General features: G+C 41.6%; 1 protein-coding gene across 1 annotated transcript in view; it reads right to left on the reverse strand.

Annotated features, from left to right (window-relative positions):
- The window catches only part of wdr7 (WD repeat domain 7), a 71,208-nt gene that overhangs the window by 18,886 nt on the left and 27,877 nt on the right, over window positions 1-24,445 (reverse strand). The window contains exons 4-5 of the mRNA XM_085794244.1: window positions 16,113-16,340; window positions 6,547-6,733 (exon numbers count right to left, since the gene is read on the reverse strand). Coding sequence (XP_085650370.1) covers window positions 6,547-6,733; window positions 16,113-16,340 — 415 coding nt within the window. The remainder of the gene's footprint in view (window positions 1-6,546; window positions 6,734-16,112; window positions 16,341-24,445) is intronic.

Here is a 24,445-nt window from a genome sequence, read left to right on the forward strand (position 1 = left end):
AGAGTGTACAGGGCTCAGAATTTGGTGCTACGCCCCTGCACGGAATCACGAAATTGGCAAATTAAAACGGAATCTATTTTAAACGCGGAATATTGCGGAATTTGACATAATGTGACTGAAATGGTGTTTTTGTGTGGAAGAGGAACGTCTGGGGAAAATTGCACAGACGGAAGCAAATCTGGGTGGAATAACCTCCCCAGGTGGAGCCCCAACAGCGCCGAATGCAGTATCCGCTTTCCGCGGTACTGTTGCGTACAGCAGAGCTTCATGGCAGAGCGGCTGAATTCCCAAAAATTAAAACGGAAAAAAAATGGAATTAAAACGAATTTGGGAAAACATAAAAGGAATTCTATAGGGCCCTACAAGTTGACAGTTTTACTGACTGGTTTGGTAAAAGCAGGTGTGATGGACGCCCACACCTCCACACACTGTCTCAGTAACCTCTCATCTGTAGTTTACTGATCAGTCTTTAAATGTCCTGTTGTGTTCATGAGTTGATGTCCATGGAGACAACAACACGTACTTAACTCTGCAGGAGACACACAACCAAAACATTCATTTACCTTTATCACACACTGCATTTATCCCTACAGTGCGTCTGTAAACACATCACACTGATCAGACCAGAGCAGGGAGCAAGAGGCGTTTAAAGCCCACAGCTGCTCATTTAGTGAGGTGAGACATTTAAAGATCCACAGCTTTCACAGTTCAACAGGTCCACTTCTATATGTGTGTTTATGTACAAGTGTATGAGAGGCCATTTGAGACACACAGCAGGGAAAATAAGTATTGAGCGTGTCAATAGACTTGCATGGTGAGCATGTATAGAGGCCATGGGGGTTGAGTGCATTACTCATTGTTTTTTTTTTTTACAACTGTACCTGCTAATTCCAGGTCTCTACAGATCTGTCAGTGTCCTCGGCTCTTGGACAACTCTTCTTAGTTTGATTTTGACTCTGTCAGAAATCTTGTGAGGAGCATCAGAGGGCTGTACTGCGAAGCCAGTTTCGTGGGTTAGCGAGGTATGTTGAATCTAAAGCCGGGCTCTCCTGTACTACAAAGGTGGCTCCCTTTTAACCCGGCTAGATCACCATGGTAACTTATGCTTAGCTCAAAACCTGGTCCCGACCAGGTTATGTTCAGAGTTTCATCCTCAAATCGTCTGTAAAAGCGCTGCTGTTTCACTATTTAACTCATTTAGAGCTGGCGTCACCTTTACTTTGAAAGTCCAGTGGAGCTGGATCAGAACGGAGCGTTGGATGATCGGTAAAGTTCATAATTTCACTACGATGTGGCCAAGAATAAATTATTTCAGTGTTTCGCCGTTGTACAGAGAGACTCCAGCTGCTTTCTTGGCTTTCCAAACCGTTTTGCACCTTCTCCTTTTAAAGGAAGATGTGTTCAATACTTATTCCCTGTGTCATTTCACTTTATTACACATGACTTAATCTATGGACATAAATGTTTGGATTTCCTTGTATGTGTTCATTAGTTGGGTTGTTACCGACATCTGTTAAAAATTTTATATCAATAGGTCTATTAGAAATATATTTACTGAGAAAAATGTTGACGTGTTCAATGCTTATTTACCTGCTATAGGTCAAACTTGCTTTCACATGTAATATCATACTCTGTCACACACACTACTGTATTCCCAATCGTACACTACTATACACACACAGTTCTATACTCTCTCACATACACAACAAGTAAAGTAGTGTGTGTGTGTGTGTGTGTGAGTAGTGTGAGTATGATGTTCCTTGTGGAAGCAAGACTGAATTATCTGCCAAACAGCCTCTTTTATACAGAGAGGGGATTACCACACACACACATACACACACACACACAGCTCTGCAGGGAGTGTATTGAAGACTGGTTGGTGAATCAGGAACAAAAAAGCCTCATTGCAAGTCAGCTGCAGTGAAACACACCCTCTGTGCATGTGCACATGTGTGTGTCCACTTCATCTCAGCCAGTCATGCATTCAGCTCTTCACTCTGCCTCGTTCTCTACAGCACAAACTGTCCACTGATGGATAACTAAAACCCAGTGGAAGCTGTGTGTGTATGTGTGTGTGTGTTACATGTGTGTATTAATGTATTCTATCTCTCTCTGTTTTGTACTGCATTGATCTGATTATTGTGCGTCTCATTGATCAGCCCTCGTACTGTTTACTTCAAAAAACACCAGGAGGCAACAACACACAGCTGCAGACATCATGTTATCAATTATACATCATCATAAACTATGCATTTGTGTTTACATTTGTGAGTGTTGTAAAAGGTTTTTACTGTTTATTCCATCTTAGAAATAAAATAGCAAAGGCACAGCTAATGTTAGCACAGCACTGTGACCGCTCCTCAGCTCAGTGTTCTGTTATTTCACTGAGATGAGATGATCGACAGAACTAGAATGTCTGTACATTCAGCAAAGCTGAGCTAAACTAAAACCAGCTGAGCTAAGATAAGATAAGATAACACCAGCTGAACTAAACTAAGCTAAAATAAACTAAACTAAACTAAAACCAGATTAGTTCAAATAAGCTAAACTCAAACTAGATGCAATAAACTAAGCGAAGATAAGCTAAGATAAACTAAACTAAACCAAACCCAGATGATTTCAGATAAGATAAACTAAAACCAGATTAACTAAACTAAGCTAAGATAAACTAAACTAAACTAAACTAAATCCAGATGAGCTAAACTAAACTAAGATAAACTAGCTGCTGGCTGTTGCCTTGTATAAATGGGTAATCACAAAGCTCTTCACCACAGGATGACTTGATGCATTTCCTAAGATATAAAACTAAAAAAACTATTCTTTTGAGAAAAGCTTGAACATAAAAGATTCAGTTTTTGGTCTCAGGTAACTTGACCAACAGTGGTCAACTTGTTCAGACATGAACCATACTCTATTGTGACATTCACATTTTCATTCAGAAAACTGACAGATTGCTTTTGGATGGATGGTGGCCCTGAGAGTTCAAAGTGCTGGAACTTAAGACAAGAAAACACACCTTATCAGACAGATCACAAACAAACAGTACAACAAACAAATTAAATAATCATTATTTTTCTGGACTTAATGTTTCGTATGTTTCATGTATTTTCTGACGTGGCAGTGCATTGATCTCTCAGGGCCACCGTACACGTGTGTTTAGAAACACTTGCAACATGAAGCCAATTTCCCCTCAGCGTCTGAAACCACTTCTTACAGGATTACAAAAGAGACATGTTGTGATTAATGATTGATTCTTGCAGTATTCTTTTTATATTTATGTGGTTTAAATAACCTTCAACACATTATTTTTCACATGTTATATACCATTAAAAAAAAGTAAAATTACAGTTTCTATGGATATTCATATAAGTTATAAAGGTTAACTCCTCATCTATCAAAAGGGATGTATATATATGACAACATATCCCCTTTTAGGTGATATATGGCAGCATAACTCTAATATAGGAATATATGACATATTTTATTCTTGTAGAGGCTGCCTGAACACTTTTATCAACTGGCAATAATTGTAATTCTAATAATTAAGTAGTTTAGCTAAAAATAAATCAATAAAAACAGTATTGTGTGACATTTGTTTATATTTCTATCATCAGTTAAATTGGTCTAGGATAATGATTTGTTTCTTGTACAAAATTTAATTTTTTTCTCTTATAAAATAACGAAAACTACCAATACGAGTAGAAAGAATGTACTAGGTCAATAACCAGCAGTAGTAGCAGTAGTACGGTTAAATCTAAGATAATAATAATCTAAAATAAATATTAATGATGTCCATCCCTGGGTATAAATTATTTTAGGGTGAAAATCTTTATTTTTTTGTCTTTTCAAGTTCTTGTCACTTTGAGTTTTACTAGAAATGTATCTACTAAAATTGAATTGTGTAGTTTTCTCTTCTACACACACAGCAGACATATCTATACTCATTTAACCAGACTAGCCCGGCTTTAGTTTCAACCCTAATAGGATCAACTTATGTTGGCCAGTTAGATTTCAGTAGGAAGGAAGACACACACACACACACACACACACACACACACACACACCCTTCTGTACCATCAATGAAGCGATGCCACTGAACCTTCTCTACTCCACCTGTGACCCTGACTTTTATAAAACGCTTCTTCAAGTTTAACCTCCACTTCACTGTGCCTGCATGAAAGCAGCCATGACCTCTGACCTCATGGTTGCCGGTAGTGATCCTGATGGTCCAGGAAGTGAGGCTGACTGCTGCTGTCGACATCTGTGGTCTAACATGGACTTCTGAGTGGAAGATCTCAGAAAGTCTGGTTGAACCAGGAGTCACAGTGACCAACAGAAATCAACTGGATCGTTCCCTTCACACAGACATCTGAAGGTCTAAACAGGAAAAGAAATATGTAATACGTCTTCGAGTCTGTACTATATTTGTTCTTCCTTGTCAAAATCTGTCACCCATATTACCCACAATGCAACCCGAGCATTGACAGCTGGGTGGGCGACTTGGGTGTGTTTTGTTAGTGGCTGCTGTAGCCTGGAGGTCTGCTCACTCCACACCTCCACACTTTTCTCATTTTCAAACTTCAGACTCAATCCACTCTGACTCCAGTGACCCGGCCACCTGAGGACATTCATCACACCCACAGGCTTCACAAGCAGTTAACACTACTACATCTGCACACCTGTAAACAAGCCGCTGTGTAGAGTGGAGTTCCACTTAAAGCACCACTGTAAGTGGGGCAAAGAACCAAAAAAAACCCATCATGGTACCACATGCACACAGACTAACACACACAGACAGAGGACTCACATGTCAGAGCAACGCAGACATCGTTACATCACCATAATGTCCTGCAATCACATTACAGCCTGGCCTCCATAACTCAGTGTGTCGGCTCTGTAATGTCTAAGTGTTTCTCTGTCTCTCTCCCGCTCTCTCCCTCTGTGTGTGTGTGTGTGTGTGTGTGTATCCATACACTGAGAAACACAAACAACAAATGAGTCAGTGAGGACACAGTGAGGGATCTGATACTGTGTGTCTTTGTGTTCTGTAATCTACTGTATGTGAGGTTGTGTATTGAGAACTGTACAGTCCATGTCACACTATCTATCACATACCATAATACCAGACCATTTAAAAGAAATAATAACATTTCTACTCTTAAAAAATGTTTGTTTTACTGCTGTTGTTTCAGACTTTAAAAATCTACTTTTAAAGACACCATTAAAAGGAAAAATGTATTTTCCAAGCTTTAATCCTGTGTCCACATGTAAACTGTGCATTTATCGCTCCATAAAAACCATATAAAAAGACAGAAAGAAAGATATTATAATAATATTATAATTATAAATATTATACCCTCTGCCTGTAATATGAATACTGACATTTAATGATTGATTGATGAGAAATGTCTTATCCAATCAAAAATCAAAAAAGTCGAATGTTTACATAGGTCCTCAAACTACAAATTTTTCCCATGGCAACCTCACTGCTGGACCTGCTGGCTAGTCTGAGAGAATGGGCTGGTGCTGGATTTTCTGTGTGAAACTTTACAAAACCAGCGCTCCATTCATTGTTCACTGTGGACAAACTCCACGTGAAGCATCAGCTCCATCAGCAGGATGAGTTAGCATCGCTGCTCCCTCCAGCTACTGGCTCAAACATATACGGTCTCACTGCAGGAACATCTTCATCGATATCATCATCCTCATCTGTCTCATCCCCACCTGACTCATCTATGAGGTCGGCAGGTGGAGGAGAGAAATCCTCCCCCACAGAGAGCAGCCTGTTTTCACTGGTATTAAGATCTTGGTTACGCAGGTCATACATTCCACGCTATTGGTTACTATAGATGTCAATCAATATCTGCAACAAGTCCCCCCCTACCAGTGTGTTTAACTGGAAACATGTGATGATGTGGAACTACATGGTTCTGAGAGCGGTTACAAGGTCTTTAATACGTTTAATACGAAGTATTAGCACAAGACTTGAAAGGAAACCAATGCAGTCACAGTACAGAATTCATTTAAAGGGGACATTTCACGTTTTGAAGGCTCTTTAACATATTTGGGTGTTCGTCTTCCGGCCCCGAAAATGTGAGAATTGACGAAAAAAAAAACAGTAAATTGTAGGCTCTTTTAGGAGCTGTTCCCTCAGTTGTCTGGCAATGATGTAACTAGTTTTTGAATTTGCATAACCCCACCCCTACCTAGTACCAGCAGAAGGGGGCGGGGCAAGCAGTGGTTCATTTGCATTTAAAGGGACAGGCACTGAAACCAGCCGTTCTGAGCAGGGCTGTTTAGAGAGGATGAAAAGAGCTGTGATGTTTGATCCTTGGGGGATTTTGACCACAACATGTCACAGACATGTCTTTAAGACACCTGGGGACTGTTTTAATTTGAGGAAAAGAGGAATAACATGTCTCCTTTAAATAACCAATTAGCATATTTGTCAAAATATAAAATACTAAGTATTTGTAATTTTGAAATAAAAGCCACATATGACTTGGCTGTGTGTGTGTGTGTGTGTGTGTGTCCGTGCAGACTCACTTGGCCAGCTGCTTCTCTGCGTCGGCACAGAGCTCCAGCAGTCCCATGAGCACCGCTGACACATCCATATACGGCTCCCAGACAGTGAAGCCTCGTCCAATCAGATCGATGGCGGTGCGGCGGATGGTGCTGTGAGGGGGGAGCTTGGGGCTGGGGGGCTGCAGAAGCAGGAAGGTCAGCGCCTTACCTGTTAATACAACAAACAGTGGGCTAAGAACAGAGTGGATGGAGGGAGGGATTTATCTGAGAACAACAGGAGCTTGTTACCACACATTCCATGTGATTTAATCATTTTACTTGTGTCATCTCTCTGCAGAGGTGAATATGATGGGATGTGTTCAGATCAATTCAGTCTTAAAATACTGCAGTTGATTTACTAACTTAAATCTGCATGCATCAGTATAGTTACTTGTTTACTTATAGACAGAAATCATACACGCTTAAGGAAAATAATCATTCTTAATGTTTAAAATGTGGTTTGGGTAAAAGTGATTTAGGTTTTGTGCCACACACACACACCCACTCCTCCACACACACTGACACACTCCTTGGATAAAGGCAGCGAGCAGGATGGGGGTCACTTCATCGCTGACCTGACATTTGAGCCAGGCTCTGTAGGGACAGACTGACCATTAAGACTGCGGAAAATATCCCCCATCCCTCAATAACATCTCCCCTCCTCCAAACACACACACACACACACACATCCCTCCCCGTTCCCCCACCAGGTGTCTGTCTCCCTCTCTCTGCAGGTCTCACCCACAGTAGCCTGAGGTCCAGAGCTTTTAGCAGATTCTTCACAATGTGCTACACAAAGATAAAGGCGGTGAGGAATCTTGACCCAGAGGTGGGTTAGATACTGTATATGGAACATGGTCTTCTAAAATTTAGGAACAGAAAACAATATGATAGTTTCTGTGGCTAATTTGTTTTCATGTTTAAATGATCAGGTGGTTGATTTGCTGCTGATATAGTGAGGAATATCTCTGTGGCGTTAAATCTACCAGTTGTATCAGAGCCTTTTCTCTCAGGCTTTACATTAGTACATGAAGGCTCTTATCTGTCTGAATCCACTGCGATCAATACACTTGATTGTATTTTCACTTTAAATGTAAATGCTAAACAGTCATAATATGAAGAAACATATAATACAATATAACACAGATCATTTACTTTAAGTATTTATAATCCTGTGGTGGCTCTAAAGGTCCTCCAGTCTCCAGACACACAGCTAATCTCATCATCTGGATCTTCTGGCATTTTATCATCAGTCCGCCTTAAATGGCAAACCCCCTTCCTTATTGGTTTATATCTACACACACACACACACACACAGCCTATGGATGGGAGAGGAACGATAAAAGAAAGATGAAAGATACAGCTAAAGGCTAAGTGTGTTAGCATTGCTGGTTATGACCGTTGTAATATATAGCAGCAGTGACAGATAGAGCGCTAACCGTGTTAGCATTGTTGTGCTACGTCGTTATGGGTGACGGAGTATGAGATGGGAAGTGCTAATCTGGTTGGCTGTTCTGGCTGCTGGCAGAGGGACAAAGAGCCAGATCGGCTGCGTCCTTAGCATGTGTTAGCATGTGTTAGCATTGGGACAGAATCTGTGATCGGGGACGAACTTTGACCTCCAGATCATCAACATGAGCCGAGCAAACAGCAGTAAGACTTGAATCAATCCTGTTTCTGTTACACACATCGATATACATGCAAACAGTGGACTATAAATATCAGCAGTGATGTGGACTTGAATGAACTCTGACCCCTGTTAATGATTAGAACAAATCAAGACCACACAGAAATCAAACACGCCCAGAGTTACAGATCTCAGTTTTATAGGGGGACAGTTATTAAGAACAGTTTTTGAATTTCTGCCTTGTGAAAGATTTTTTTTTGCCATAATTAAAGAAAAATAGTCCAACATATGAGACATGTTCCATATCCATTTGAGGAGGAAAGAAGCTTATATTCCAAGAATGAGTGGCATACCCTTTTGTGTAATCTGACCCAAGACCTTTTTATTTTGTAACATTTGGGTGATTGGGACACACATGCACATCTTTGCATTGATTTAAGTTAGTGTAAGCATATACAGTAAATTGCACAATTTAATTCATACCCTCTAGGCGTCCGAGTTTATTAGGAAAATATTAAGTTTGGATTTCAGGATTTCACAAGGCTGTAGCTTTTAAGTGGTGAGAGTTAAATCTATGGTGTACATGAGAAAAATATTCACAATGACCTAAAGTTTGTGATGGGAGTAAATGTACTCATCTAATTTGCATATTGTGACGTCACCGGGTGGCAGCCCCATTGGATTACGTGACTTCCAGTAAAACTGAATTTTGGCATAGGATTTCACATGCTCACATGCGTTTCCTTCTGCTGTTCATCATTATGAATTAAGACTCCATGTTCATTTCTTTTAAACTTTTATTATTGAAGGTTTAAAAATCCATCCGCAATTCATACATTATAAAGCTGCCTTTCCTGGAATCCTGGAAATCCTGGAACGGCTGCACATTTGCATCTTTTTTGTCTTGTATATTTGCCCACTGTACATTATTAGACACACCGGCCCATGTTAACCGATTGTGTTGTTCACACACACCAGACACGCCACCGGCTCGCACCCTGCAGCGATCGTCTCATCTGGTCTGACTATTTTCCGCGAGCGATCGCGTTAAGCCGGGCAGGAAGTCAAACAAAGAAACATGAGAGAATCCGACCCCGACCCTTCAAAATAAAACACCGCGATTGACACCTTCGGAATGGCGGCCCCTCGGAAATTCGGAATGACGGACCTTCGGAAACTTTCGGAATAGCGGACCGTCGGAATGGCAGTCCTTCAGAATGGGGGTCGCCCCCCGTCAAAGGGTACATCTATCATGTTCACTCTCTGTGATACTATCTGATTGGACACCGCTGTCATTTCAGTATTTGCTGTTTTAACAACCACTGCATATGTATGACAGTGGGGGGAGAGGCATCAAAAGGTCATCAGTCAAATGCAAAACCCAAAGAAAAGGGTGTGTGTGTGTGTGTGTGTGTGTGTGTGTGTGAGAGAGAGAACTTAAAAGCCCCGTTATAATGTTCCTGGACAATTAAAGATAGCCATTGACAATCAGTGCTCTAATTGGCTGGATCGAGATTCAAATTTACGACCCCCCCTCCCTCCTGGTTAGCGAGCAGGAAGTGAAGGCGCTCTGGACTCTGGTCCATTTCTCACAGCGGACATCTTTGTTTAAAGGCTGAACGGGGCCAAATGAACCAATAGCTATTGACAAAGCATCAGTCTGCCATAATGAGCTGTTAGTTAGTGCAGTAAAGATGTCACATTAACACACAGAGGGTGATTAGAGCCAGAGCAGGGTGGGGAGCAGGAGGAGAGAGGGAAGGAAGAAGGGGAGGGAAGCCGAGAGTGGGAAACAGTGACAGATCGGTGACGTCTGAAGTTTACCAGGCCCAGTCAACCAATAACAGGCTTTCTACCTCCATTCCCCGCTCTTTCCTCCCCCCTCGTTCTTTCTCTCCGTTTCAGCTTAAATGAAAGGTGAAGGTAAATCAATGCTGGGGACTTGGTTAGTGGATGAGAGCCGGATCAGACTGGCTGCAGTGAGGGGAAGAGGGAGAAAAAGAACACTGCAAAATAAGGACGAGGGAGAGAGAAACTTATGCCATGTGTTCTACATGGTACATCAACACCACAGCCTCACTGCTGACTGGCAGCTAGCAGCTGAGCTCAGCAGGCTGCCTATTCACCACCTGGATGTCTCTTCTCCACTGGTCAGACCTCACTAGGACCTGTAGATCTGGGCTTCTGCTAGCATCTGGTTACATCTGCATTCACACTTTGTCAAATGACAAAGATAATGATAATGGATTGTTGTTGTGGTTTTTAGATTTTGTTCTCAAGTGTAACTCAAGGTTAAGGATCATCAAAACCAAGACAAACAGACTCAGAAACAGCTTCTAGCCATGGGCTGTCAGGACATTCAATATCCACCCTTAATTACCTCCAGTCACTCATGGACAACTAGCTGTAGGCTTGTGCAATACACTGCGGGAGTGTGCAATACTTGTAGTAATGTATTTTATTATGTGTAGCATGTGTTTCTTTTATAATGTATCTATCTATCTATCTATCTATCTATCTATCTATCTATCTATCTATCTATCTATCTATCTATCTATCTATCTATCTATTCCTACTCTTTTGTTTCGTATAGTGAGTCAAAGACAATAAAGATTTATTCTATTCTATTCTAAACATTAGTAGACACATGTTCTGATCAGCACTGATGTAAACGCAGCATCTAAGTCAGAGCCGCCACATGCCCAGCACCGTGCTGTTACAGCAGGAACACAGCAGCTACTGTATGTTTGCTATGTCAGAGTGCACTGCTTCAAAACACACAATCACCAATCACATGGAGAATCTCCTACTTTCACCGCAGCAACAACTCTGGGATGAGATGTTAGCGCAGCAGTGAGCAGCCCGCTGGCTCCCAAGTGCTGCAAGTGTGTGTGTGCTCTGTAAGCACCAGGGAAGTTTGGTGGGTAAAGAGTATAATAAACTAGCATCCTGGTGATTAGATAAACCTGCACCAAGATGTTTAATTCACACACTTACTGCCTGTCGATGTTAACTCCAAGATGTGGCAATCGCAACTACAGCTACATGAGGAGTTTTGGCCTGGTGTCCGGGTAATAATGGAATAATCACATGTACACAATAATGAATATTGCAGATAATGGTAATAAGACCAAACATGTCCCCAAAAGTTCATCTGCTCATCAGTGGCCTCTAACTATCACCATGTTCAACCTTAGTAAGTGCTCTGCTCTTACTGAAATATGAATGGACTAAAATATGAATAATGCAGGAAGCTCAGCTCTCTTCTTCCTGGCCAAATGGATTGCTAAACAAATGCTGCAACATTAAACTACAAACAAATGAATCACAGAGAGGTACGAAGGTTAACAAACAATACAACTTCTCCATCACTGCTATTTATACTTTGGTAATTGGTTACTTTATAAATATACAGGTGGTGGTGGTCAGGCCTAATAGTCATTGTATTTCGCTCTTTTTATTTTATAACGCTTTGTAAATCTATGACGTTATCACATTTTACTTTCATTACCTGAGACAGAAACACTTCAGCCAATCATAAAGTCACAGTATAAAAACTTTGTGTGTGACACGTTTGGTGTTGTGTTGGATTCAAACGGTCACGACAGATTTTTGGTCTATTCCTCAGTGAAAAATTATGTAGTTTCCATCAGCATAATTAAGTTTGTCTTTTATTTCGCTTGTGCTGTCCTTCCACTTCCTCCCTTCCCTCCGTCATCCATCTTTCCTTCATTCCTTCCATCCTTAGGCTCGGCCTCTCCCTCCATCTCCCCTACATTTCCCCCCTCGCAATATGAAAACATCAATCTATACTCTGCTGTATAGACCACTGTACCCTCCCTCTCTCTGGGCGGACAGCTCTCATTCATCACACACTGCGCTATATGCCAACAATACCGATCCATCCCTCAATTTCATAATAGAGAGAGGAGGGTTGGGGTGGGGGGGTGGACGGAGGGTGGAGGGAGGGAGAAAAACTACAAACTGAATAAGAGCAGGAAAAAGAGCACAAGGAAGAGAGGAGAAGAGGGAGGGACAGGGAGAATGTCCTCCGCCACATGCTTTTTACACTCACCTGTAACTGTCTATTTGAGCTTAAGCAATAAAAGGTTTTAAAGGGTTCCCTCACTCTGTGGAGTCTAGGTGAGGACACACAAGTCACATTCTAACATAGAGCCTGGTTGTGAATTCAAGGTTCAGTATGTTTTAGAAAAAAGGACTGAAAAACATTTCACTTCTTTTAAGTCATTTACACAAACACTGTCATCCAGGGGCAAAATGGATGTGATTTCAAAATTTCAAATTCTTTAAGTTGCAAGAAATGTGCATGGAGGCACTTTTCTTCAAAAACAAAGACTTTTTTTCCACTAAGACTTTAAAGGATAATTGCAGTTTTTTTTACAATCTGGACCTTATTTCTAGCATAAAATACGATCATTTACTCACCCAGATAACTTTGGTGTCATTACAAGTCGCTCCAGCCGAGAGCCACGTATATCCGTATAATGGAGTCTACAGGGCAGCAGAATGCAGCCTCTAAATAACACATTATCTGCCACGAAACTCATTCATTTCACCAATATGTTGTTATGATAGGCTAGTGCTATTCCCCTCTGAGTCCGGGGTTAGCTGTTATCAACATCCGGGGTCTGTAGGTTGGCCTACTGACCTCTGACCTGGATGATGTCATCTCTGAGCGCTGCCCGGGTCATTCTGATCATAATCATTCCGCTTCAGCATTTGGGTCCATTTTTATCTCAACTAGCCGGAGCTTTAGTGAGTCCAGGTTGAGGAGAGGAAGCCTGTGGAAGCTAAACTTCATCCAGCTGCTCATTTTGTTCTGACAAGTCGGAAACACGCAGAAACGAACCGTAGCATTAGCGGTAGCAACAAGCCGCGCTGTGGTCGGAGATGACATCATCCAGGTCAGAGGTCAGTAGGTCAACCTACATTTACCCTGGATGTTGATAACAGCTAACCCCGGACTCAGAGGGGAATAGCACTAGTGTATCATAACAAAATATTGGTGAAATGAACGAGTTTCGTGGCAGATAATGTGTTATTTAGAGGCTGCATTCCGCTGCCCTGTAGACTCACATTATACAGATATACGTGGCTCTCACCTGGATCTAATTTCACCAGAACAACTTGTAATGACACCAAAGTTATCTGGGTGAGTAAAAATAAGGTCTAAGTTGTAAAAAAAAAAAAAACTGCAATTACCCTTTAATTGCTTCAGAAGGTTATCAAATATGTTTCATCACAATCCATGTAATGGAAGTGCTGCATGTAGAAAATTATTGATATGTTGTTTTGGCAGAAAGATTAATGCATCCATGCCGTCTGTGGGAAAGACACATTTTTCTTTTTTTTCCTTTATTCTGAAAAAGAGAGAGAGAGAGAGAGAGAGAGAGAGAAGGACCTGCAGCAACGGGTCATGAGTTGGATTGGAACAGGGGCGTCTCTAGGATTTTGACACATCCGGGGCTTAGCCTGGAAGAGTGACACATGCAATATATGCGTGCGCAGAGCGCGCGCCGAAATTTTTAGGCATAGAGACATTCTCCATCATTGGTGAAAAAGGTGAAAACGATGCAATCCACAGATCATCAAATGAATGACCCATTTTGAATTTAGTTCTATGTACTGACATTAGCTAGCTACGTAACAACACATTGTGTTTCCATTTAACACATTAGCAGCTACAGTAAAAGAGGCAGGCTGTGCGGGATCCCTGTCTGCTAACTAGCTGCTATCATGCATGAAAAAGAAAATAAACAAGATGGTTCGATGTTATAGCACATTAACTTCAGCAACTTTCCCCTCTAGAAGAAGCCCAAACTCAGTTATTTCTAGGTACACAATTCTCACACCCTACAATTGCATTTACAGATGCCAATAATTACAGATTGCTTTTTTTCTCATGTAATATCAACCAGAGCAATATCAACTAGCTGCTAGCTAGCTAACGTTAGCTACTGTACTACCCTCTTGTAGTTCCAGCTGCAACACTCTTTTCGAAATTATACATTTTTACATAATTTCTATTCCCATTACCTTTTTGATTGCTGACCACCTTTGGGGGAAAACATGGAAATCTTTTTTGTGGCATCTTGATACACTTTAGCTGCTACTAGCTACCAAAAGACAGCTGCAGCTTGCTGTTGTCAAACCTGCCTGCTGTCAGGTATTTGTTGTCAAGTTAAATGCGCCGCTGTTTTGGGTGAATGACGTCAAGTGCGACCTGGAGGTGTTAACCACTTGTGTGCCAAAGCCAAAGTAGTGGCTTCTTAAAAATATAATTAATTGTTACTCAAACCTGTCCAAAAACACTGTTTTATCGAAGCATCAACATAAGATAACCGTAGTTTGAGGATGTGATCTTAAAAAATAAATAAATAAATAAATTGTTTTGTTTTTTTGTTTTTTTTTTAAAAATTAATATTCGGGGCTAATTAAAAAACATTCGGGGCTTTAGCCCCGAATGTTTTAGCCTAGGGACGCCACTGGATTGGAACACTTGTACTGGCACTAACAACACCTCATACAGTTGATGCAGTGATGGTGGTGGAGCATAGAGGGGTGTGTATACCACTAAAACTAAATGTATCTGTGACAATTATGTTAAACTTAGTAGATAGTTTAAAACACTTAACACAGATGACATTGAGAAGTCTATATACCTTTTGTTTTTTTAAGTGTCCACTACCTGTGGTGTCACAGCGACTCACAGTCTGGGGGAAGATTTTAAACAAGGATCAATTCAATCTGCTGCTGTGTTGAGGCTCATCTGGTTTCTCTGTGTTTTGTGGGACTCCACACAGGTGAGCCGACTGCTGTGTGCAGGTCCAACTGAGCAGCATCATGCTCCGCAGCCTGTGAGCAAGGGCACAGACTCTGTCGCTGGGCGGATGCCCCCCGAGGCGGCCAATCAGAGCCGTGGAGCAGCGGGATGGAAGAGCGGCTCTGCTTAGTGCAGGTTTGATGCTCACCAAGGTCCAACGCTGCAGGCACGATATGGCACAGGCCAGGCTCAGTGAGTGAGTGTGTGTGTGTGTGTGGTGAGTGTGGAAGTCAGTGCCAAGCTCCTTAAGGTGTCAAGCTTGGTGGGTAAAAATCAATTCCATCTCTCCCCTCACCTCTAATCCAAGACTGAAGTTTCTACTTTGTCAGTTCTGTAGTTCAGAGTTTGGAAAAACCACGAAAACATGAACCACTGAACACATCACTGTACGAATGAGAGGCCAAACATACATGACACTACATATGCACTGACATTTCACCTTTGAAAATACTGAACCAATCAAATGAAAGAGCACAATAAGAGTGACATGAATGCACTTATTTGATCTCCACAGGCTCAGCTTTTGATTTCTTTGTTCTCAGCCAAGTTCAGAGGTGAATCCTACATTTGGGCTGATGTTGAAAAATGTAAATCAGTGTTTCCCAAACCACAAAATGACGTCCTCAAATGTCTTGTTTTGTCCACAAACTAAAGAGAGACTCCGTTAATTGTCATAAAGGAACAAAGAAACCAGAAATATTCACATTTAAGAAACTGGAATCAGAGAATTTGGTCTTGTTTTCCTAAAAAACTACTCAAACCGATTATTCGATTATCAAAATAGTTGACTGTCGATTATTGTTCAATTAATCAATAAATTGTTGCAGCTCTAGAGTCATGACAGCAAGAACAGGATGAAGCAAACATAACCCACAAGAGGAGGCACTGTGGAGCAGTGTTAAGCATCGTCGCCTCTCAGATTCTGGGTTTGATTCCTGTTTCCTGGGATCTTCCTGGTTTATAAAACGTGTATCCTTTGTGATATGAATCCCATCCAGCTTTTGCGTGTAAACCTCTACATTTCTCACATTTCTGTGTTTAAAAGGCTTCTTGAATGTGCGTGTCGTCTGTACTCACATGTGTGTCTGGCCAGAGAGTAGTTGGATGAGCCTCCGCTCGTCAGGCCGAAGCCTTCGGGCGCCTGTCCCCCGGTCCGAGCCCTCGCCGCGCCCTTCGGCGGCTCGATCTCGGCGCCGAACTCTGCCCCGATGACCCCGAGCAGGACGATGGCTGTGGCCTGTTTACGCCGCTCCTCGTACGAATTGGAGATCTTCTTGGCGTTCGGCGGGAGGTTGGAGAGACAACCTGGTAGAGAGACAAAGACATGCACACAGTTAACACCGGTTTCTGCTTGTGGTCCCTGTTGGTTTAGCAGCATCCATCTCAGCCTTCAGTCAGAAACCTCCACACTTTGTTAGTTTGAAAATGTGATTATTTATCACTTAAAAATATGTTCTAAATACAGATTGGTTGCCTACAAGCCAAGCTTTTACTCCGCAGTCCTGATCAACAGAACAAAGGACGTCCATCTGCCACTGTGCAGACACAAAAGAAAGCTCCCTGGTAGCCATCACTTTGTCTGGCCAGTGGAAATGGCACTTCACTGAAGCTCAGTCATTAACTTGATGGAGAGAGGGAAGTTCACACCCAGAGAGACACTGGAACTGATTTCTGTCAGAGAGCTCCAGGACTGCAGGGTTCAGAAGCCTCATTCCCTTGTTCTCATTTCCACCAGATCAACAGGCAACAACACCTGCAGTAGCTGCTTGGAGCACCTCACATTTATGATTCAATTTAAAGGGATATTTCAACATTTTGGAAAATGTGCCCATTGCCATAATCCCTATAGTCATAGCAGTAGGTTCATTACCTTTAATTGTTGGTGCAAGCTGTTTTTAGAACGGCGGAGCAGGGATACGAGCTGCTCAGCTAACGCTACAGAGGCCCATGGTGTTTCTGGCTTTCCCTCATCAGTCTCATCAAATACACAATCCAACAACTCCAAAACGCTCTGGTGGACAAGTTGTGACCTGCACATTCACCACGCTATGAGATAATAATGGAACATTATGAGACAGAGTTGTTTTCCAGGCAAATGCGTAACCGGAACTACATGTCAGACACGGCTGCTGGCGGAACGATTTCAAAAGTAAGTAGTTCTGAGTATTTGCTTCATGTGTCGTAATGTTACATAATTATACAGCAGCCGTGTCTGAAATGTAGTTCCAGTTACGAATTTGCCTCGAAAAAAACTCTGTCTCGTAACGTTCTGTTATTATCTCATAGCGCGGTGAATGTGCAGGTCACAACTTGTCCAACAGAGTGTTTTGGAGTTGTTGGATTGTGTATTCAGTTTGATGAGGGAAACATGGCAATACCATGCAGCTCACGTCTCTGCCCCGCTGATCTAAAAACAGCTTGCACTGACAATTAAAGGTAATGAACCTACTCCTAACACTATAGGGATTATGGCAATAGGCAAATTTGCCAAAATATTGAAATATCCCTTTAAAAACTCCAATTATCATGAGGAAGAAAGCAGAAATGCAAAAGCACTGCTCACTTAGAATTTCTCCACAAAGGCCTGAAGACATTTTCATTTGCCTTATTCCTCAAATTTGCCTCCTCTAAATCAACCACGGCTGTTACATGACAATGAAATATAATCAAATGATCTAAAAAAAGAAACAGAAAAGCCGAGCCAGAAATCCTGCTTTCACCACACTTTACTGGATTCAGTGACTTTCTAAACGTAGATAAATGAAGAACATGGCGGTTTATTTTTGATATGTAGATGCTGCTCATGAGTTTATTTCCTTTCTTTGACACTCAGAGGTTCTGGAGCTGGAAAGTGTGCGTGCGGGGGATCTTTCTTATTCTTTGTCTTTTTCCTTTTCTTTCTTCCTTTTCATACTGAAAGATGGGAAAAAAAAGGAGGAAAAAAACCAGCAGGCCTGTGAGTCTCCAGTGAGCTGATAACAACTGAACAGGCACACTTCTATTGTCCTGGTATTACCCATTACTTACACACACACACTCACAGGCACACGTCTTATTGTCCTGCTGAAAGCCTTTAGTCACAGTGCAAACACACACGCGCACACACAGATGGACACACATACACACACTCAGGACCTCTGGAAGGATTTTGGATGTACATGTGTGTGTGTGTGTGTGTGTGTGTGTGTGTGTGTGTGTGTGTGTGTGTGTGTGTGTGTGTGTGTGTGTGTGTGTGTACTTGTACAGCTATACATGTGAGGACCAGTTTGAGTTTTAAACCATCATAGTGAGGACCGTTTGGACAAGTGAAGACATTTTGGCCGGCCCTCACTCCAAGGGCTGTTTGAGGGTTAGGACTTTATAATAACTAGGTTATTATAATTAGGTTTAAGTTAGGTTAAGAGTAATGGTTAAGGTTAGACATTTGTTTTGGATGGTTAACGTTAGGGTAAGGGGCTAGGGAATACATTATGTCAGTTAGTGTCCTCACAAAGATAGCATTACAAGGATGTGTGTGTGTGTGTGTGGGCGTGTCCTTCAATTGTGTTCACCAAGACGACCCCAAAATAACCCCTTTTGTGTGTGTGTAACAGGGTCTGCGCAGTGGGGAAGTGCAGCAGGGATATATGAGTGTGTGTGTGTGTGTGTGTGTCTAAAGAATCACAGTAGGAGATGAGGTCTCCTTACTCACCTTGGATCAAAGGCCCACATAAAAACTGTATGTATGCAACGAGCAAGCACACACACACACACACACACCGTGTCCGCCCACTGATTTTATTTCTTATTTTCTCTCTCTTTGGATGAGTGAGCACAGCATTGTTATGGATTTGTATTGCAAGGGAACAAGCCCTAGCAACACACACACACACACACACAAACACACACACAGGGCTGGATTTGTTAACATCATATGATCCTTGTTGAAAGGGGTGATCACTGAAAACTGAAGAATCACAGCTCAGAGGATGAAGAGTGATGAAGAGTGACACTGCTGCAGGTTTGAGGAAGGAGGACTGGGAGTGGTTGACGGCCTCGGCAGGATTCTCCTCTGGAATAAAGACTTCCCTCCCCTGTCGCAGCTCTATCCTGACACATCAGACAAAGCAGCTGTTGCATCATCTGTGTGTCACCTCATATGTACAGTAGAGTAGTTGGAGCACATAAAAGACGTTAAGATGAGTGTGGACCGATGAAGACCTGAACTCTTGGAGATGACTCTGGCTGTCTTTACCCTGCACGGTTCAAGTGGCCCAATTCAGATTTTTTCCTCTCAAGTGGCTCAGGTCGGATCTGTAACATGAACGTATAGAATCAGATATTGACAGATCAGATTCAGGCCCCGGTTATATAAGTTGGAGTATTCTGCTGATATTAGAACAGCCGAGGACGGCAACATGTCCTCCCAGCCTTCCTAGACATATTTACAGAAGAGAAAAGGTCCACTTCTTGGCGCTTGCATTCAAATGCCCGCTTTGCGCACAGAGCCCATAGCTGCCTGACTGGGAGCTGCCACCGCAGTAATGGCGGCTGCTCCACTAACGGTATTCCGCCGAATTAGTGTATATGGAAATAAATCAGATAAAAATCGGATATCTGCCAATACGTCTGTAGTCTAAACAGACAGATCGGATCATTCCTGGCAACGCGTGCCGTATGTCATCAATGATAATATTAATTTGTGCCCACACGTTTCATTGAACCTCTGTAGCCTGTGATTGACAGGTGATGACCTGGACTACCATGGCCAGCTGTGGCCAGCTGTGGTCACTGTCACAGGAATAATTACACCGTTTCATTTTCATGGTATCCGCGCGTCTGTTTTTTTCTCACTAGTTCTTGTTTTCATATAACATTCATTTCTTTTTTTATATATATTTTTTGGCTTTTTTGCCTTTATTTGATAGCACAGTGGGATAGACAGGAAAGGGGGAGGCAGAGAGGGGGGATGACATGCAGGAAAGGTCTGCCCGACGCGGGACTCGAACCGAGAGCGCATGAGAGAAACACCAGATTTCAAAACGAGCTGATTAGAAATCAAGAGAGGAAAAACAAACAATGTCCACACATGTGTCCAAGAGGCTTTGCCCTGTCCTCACTGAGCGACAGAGGATTGGACGGTGGCACAACTGTCACTGTCACTGTCAGCTGCTCATCTCACAACATGCAGCCACTTCACTAACTTTATTTTGTAAGGACAGACTAGATGTCCAATCAAAAAAACGGATACAGGCATACAATCTGAACTGTGCATCAGGGCCTGCAGTGTAAAGACAGCCTCTGTGACCAGCTTCATGCTCATCAGCACAGTGTGATTTCTGTTCTAGGTTTAGTTCCCATCAGCAAAGCCAGAATATCTCTGAGCCACACCTCCAACCGGATGTCAGGATTCTTCTGCTGAGTCTACGCTGTGAATGTTTGAGTGGTGTAGTCAATACAGATATTATTAGATACTGTTTAGTATTATTGGGTGATAACTGTATCACTATTAGAGAAGAACATCATTGGATAGTTTCACAGATGTGTTATGTGACTAATGTAATATTCCACTGGCGCTTTAAACTTGATGCTGGATTTCATTTGTAGGATTTAATTAGCAGGATGTTCTTCTGTTTAGTGGCTAATTATCATGAACACAGTAAAATATAAGAGGTGTGATAGTTCTTCTCAAAAAAAAAATAAAAATGTGAAGATACACGTGTACAAGGAAAAACAGAGCAACAAAGATGATAAATGAATAAGAAAACAACAACATGGATCCTCAGGAACACTACATTAGAAATGTATTAAGTCTCTCAGTGATAGATGACTTATAGAAAATAAAATGTTTGTTCCTCAGTCCATTTTTCAGACCTGAGGAGCCTCTACCCCCATATTTCCATACTATATCCCGGTGCTCTTTATAATGAGATTGCTAAAGGCCAGCTGTCATTTGGAAGAAGGCCCAGCGGCCAATTCTGATAAATGGATTACAGATGGCATCCATCCCCCGGGCCAGACTGGGCCAGTAGATAACAGAATTAGAGATAGACTCCCAAGTAGAATTACTAAAAAGTTGAGATTTACAGAGAAAAGGAGAAAGTAAAGAGAGGAAGAGACAGAGAGAGAGTACAATAAGTGTGTTCCCTTCTCGACTGAGAGACAATGGATTTCATTTCTCAGTGTAGAGGGCAAGCGTATAGTGACGCAAGGGTGAGTATGTGACCTCATTACTCATAATCATAATCAATGAACCTTCTGACACCTGAATAAAAATGGCTGCACATGATCTAATCATCTGCAAGATCAGAATACAGTAGAGGTGAGGTGGGGACCAGTCAGTGCAGCACAAAAATAGATTTCTAACACCTTTGGATAGTTGATGTTGAACAGGCGGTGTCATCACACCAACAGTCGCTAAGTGGTCCATACTTCTTCTTTTTTTTTGAGTAAATAAAAAAATCTTTTTTTTTTCTTTTTTTTAAACCAGAACCAATCTGATGCAGATTCAGCCTGGTGAGCTGTAATAAGACTGTCACTTCCATTAGATAATCTCTATCACTTTTTATAATCCCGTTTTTTTGGACAGTGGTCATGCTAATATTTAAAATGCATGAGAAATCAAAGCCCGTTGTGTTACATGTACCTGTAGAATCCTCCCACAGCATGCATTCAGAAAGTATTCAGACCCTGTCCCTTTTTTCTCCCTTTTATCTTGTTGCATTTATTCTATTTAAATGACTGCAGCACATTCAACCAAACAGAATATGAAAAATGTGAAGGTGTCTGAACACTTTCACTGTATATGAAAAGAGTAATAAATGTCATCAGCTGCAGCACTGTGGTTGCTATTGTGTCTGTATGTGTCTCTGTCTGTGATGAAGGTAAAATGCTGCCCTGGCACCTCCTACTGCAGCAGGAACTAAGTGGGTTTGGACAGATTTTGGGAGTGCAGCAACATTACAACCATAACACAGTCACAAAACTGTTCAAGTTTACAAGTGTGGTTCAGATCATAATGCAGGGGGAGTGTGGAAATGTGTGACATTTACAACCCAGAGTACTGTGGCTGGTGTGATTCCACTGAACTAATATCGTAACTGTAGATAATTAGGCAACAGCTATAGTAAGTAAATGAGTTTAGTTTAGGGAGCTGCTCTGAGTGCAGCTTCCTGAGCAGTGGTCTGCTCCAGCACATCTCTCTCTTTTTAGCTGCTATAAAACATTAGCTACATTTACAAGAAGTCATGTTCCCATTTCCTGTCTCTCTCTCAACTCTCCTGTATATGTATATGAATAGATATATATGTATATGTAGATGAAAAAGCTCCAAAAAATATACTTAATTTTTTTTTTTTTTTTTTTAAATCGCCCATTGCCATAATCCCTATATTCACAAGGGTAGTTTAATTACCTAAACTTAAAATTACCGGTGCATGTTGTTTTGAGATCAGCGGGGCAGAAACGCGAGCGGCTCAACTAACACAATGGAAGTGAACGGTACAGGTCCCCTGTCCCTCATCAAACTCATCAAATACACAATCCAACAACTCTAAAACACTCTCGTGGACAGACAAGTTGTGACCTGCACATTCACCACACTATGAGATAATCTTGTATAATTATGTAACATTCCAACATATGAAGCAAATACTAAGAACTACTTGCGCTTTTGAAATCACTCCGCCCAGCAGCCGTGTATGGAAAGTAGTTCAGGCTGTATTTGCCTCCAAAACAACTCTGGTAACGCTCCATTATTATCTCATAGCGTGGTGAATGTGCAGGTCACAACTTGTCCACCAGAGCGTTTTGGAGTTGTTGGATTGTGTATTTGATGAGGGACAGGGGACTACTGTTTCTACAGTTACCTGAGCAGCTCGCGTCTCTGCCCCGCAGATCTCAAAACAACATGCACTGACAATTAAAGGTAATTAACCTACTCCCATGACTATAGGGATTATGGCATTATGGGTGAATTTGCCAAAATGTTGAACTATCCCTTTAAGATCCTCTGTTAATGACATTGGAGTTAGTAGCTCCACGGGCGAGGGACTATTTGAATTCACTGCAGTGATATTACTGCATCAAGTAGGCTAACCCCGTCCAGTGAATGAAGGCAGGTGCAAATTCAATTCAATTCAGTTCACTTCACAGCGGGGGACGCTCTCCACCTGTTGCCATTACAGCACCATTGAGATCTTTTTGATCTCAATGAGAACATTTTGATATTTAATTATACTTTAATATTTCAGTTAAGTCTATTAAAATTGTTAGGAGGAAAGGGCTGTGGTTAGTCAAGTTAACTAAGGGTGCTATAGTCTCCTTATGAGAAGTTCCTTTTACATTGTAATAGCTGCCTTACACAAGGGAATAAAGACACTGGATATGTGTTGCCCCTCTAAGTGCTGAGGTAGAGCAGGTGAGAGAGGAGAGAGAAGCGAGAGAGCAGCATCCTCATGTACCTCTAGATAGGTACCAAATCAATCAAGAAATAAAATGATGGACATGCCTTATGGCTGTTTTCCTTTTCATAATAAAAGTCCTTTGAAAGACCTGAAGATGCCCTGAACTCTCATTATCCTGGAGATGTGAGGTTTTCCGTGGATGGTCAGCAGGTAGCATCACTTCCTGCCTGCGTACCTGCTGCCTCTCCGCCTGTGTGGATGCACTGATTGATTTTTGAAGCCTATTGATCTGTTTCCTTCATGACCGGCAGATCTATTATAATAACATTGTATCTAAATCCTATTTGTTGGCCAACCTACTCCCAAACATAACCCAATAAACTAAAGAGGGGGATGGACGAGCTCCCCCCTCGCAGCTCGCCTCTGCTCGGCTAAATCTTCATAAAAAACCAGGAATGAATCGGGATAAAAAGGCTTTCTGGCTGAAATGACATTATCCAGAAAGGAAGGGATCTATTAAAAAGGCCAGGATGGTGTAATGCAGCAACCTGTGGAGTCCATGCAATCACTGTAAAATATGAACTTCTCATCAAAAAGAGAGGAAACACAGAAGGACAAGGAGCGCTGTCACCTTTCAGAAAAACTTCTATTATACAGATTTATACAGGGAGGGGTCACATAGTGTGACGACTCTTTCCTAGACTTATATATAGCAGCAGGAAAACATAAAGAAGATGTTTGTAATGACCTACAGCACATTTATGAATAAATGTGAATCTAACATAAAACCAAATCTACAGTATGTGAACTAATCACAAATACGGGAAAACTGGAAAAAGTATTTGAAGAGTTCATTTGCAAAAGTAGATAAGTGCCATTTTGAAAAAAAATGAGCTGAGGCTTTGTAATTATTCTTTGCATAGTGTTGTTTTCAATAAAACTTTATTTTTTTGAGATATGTCTGTTTTTTTTTTACATCTCAAAGTCACTAAAAACTGAGTTATCTGCTTTTACAAATGAACTCTT

The sequence above is a fragment of the Trachurus japonicus genome, chromosome 12 (genome assembly GCF_045865225.1).
Source record: "Trachurus japonicus isolate A0001 chromosome 12, Traja_1.0".
Classification (NCBI taxonomy): Eukaryota; Metazoa; Chordata; class Actinopteri; order Carangiformes; family Carangidae; genus Trachurus; species Trachurus japonicus.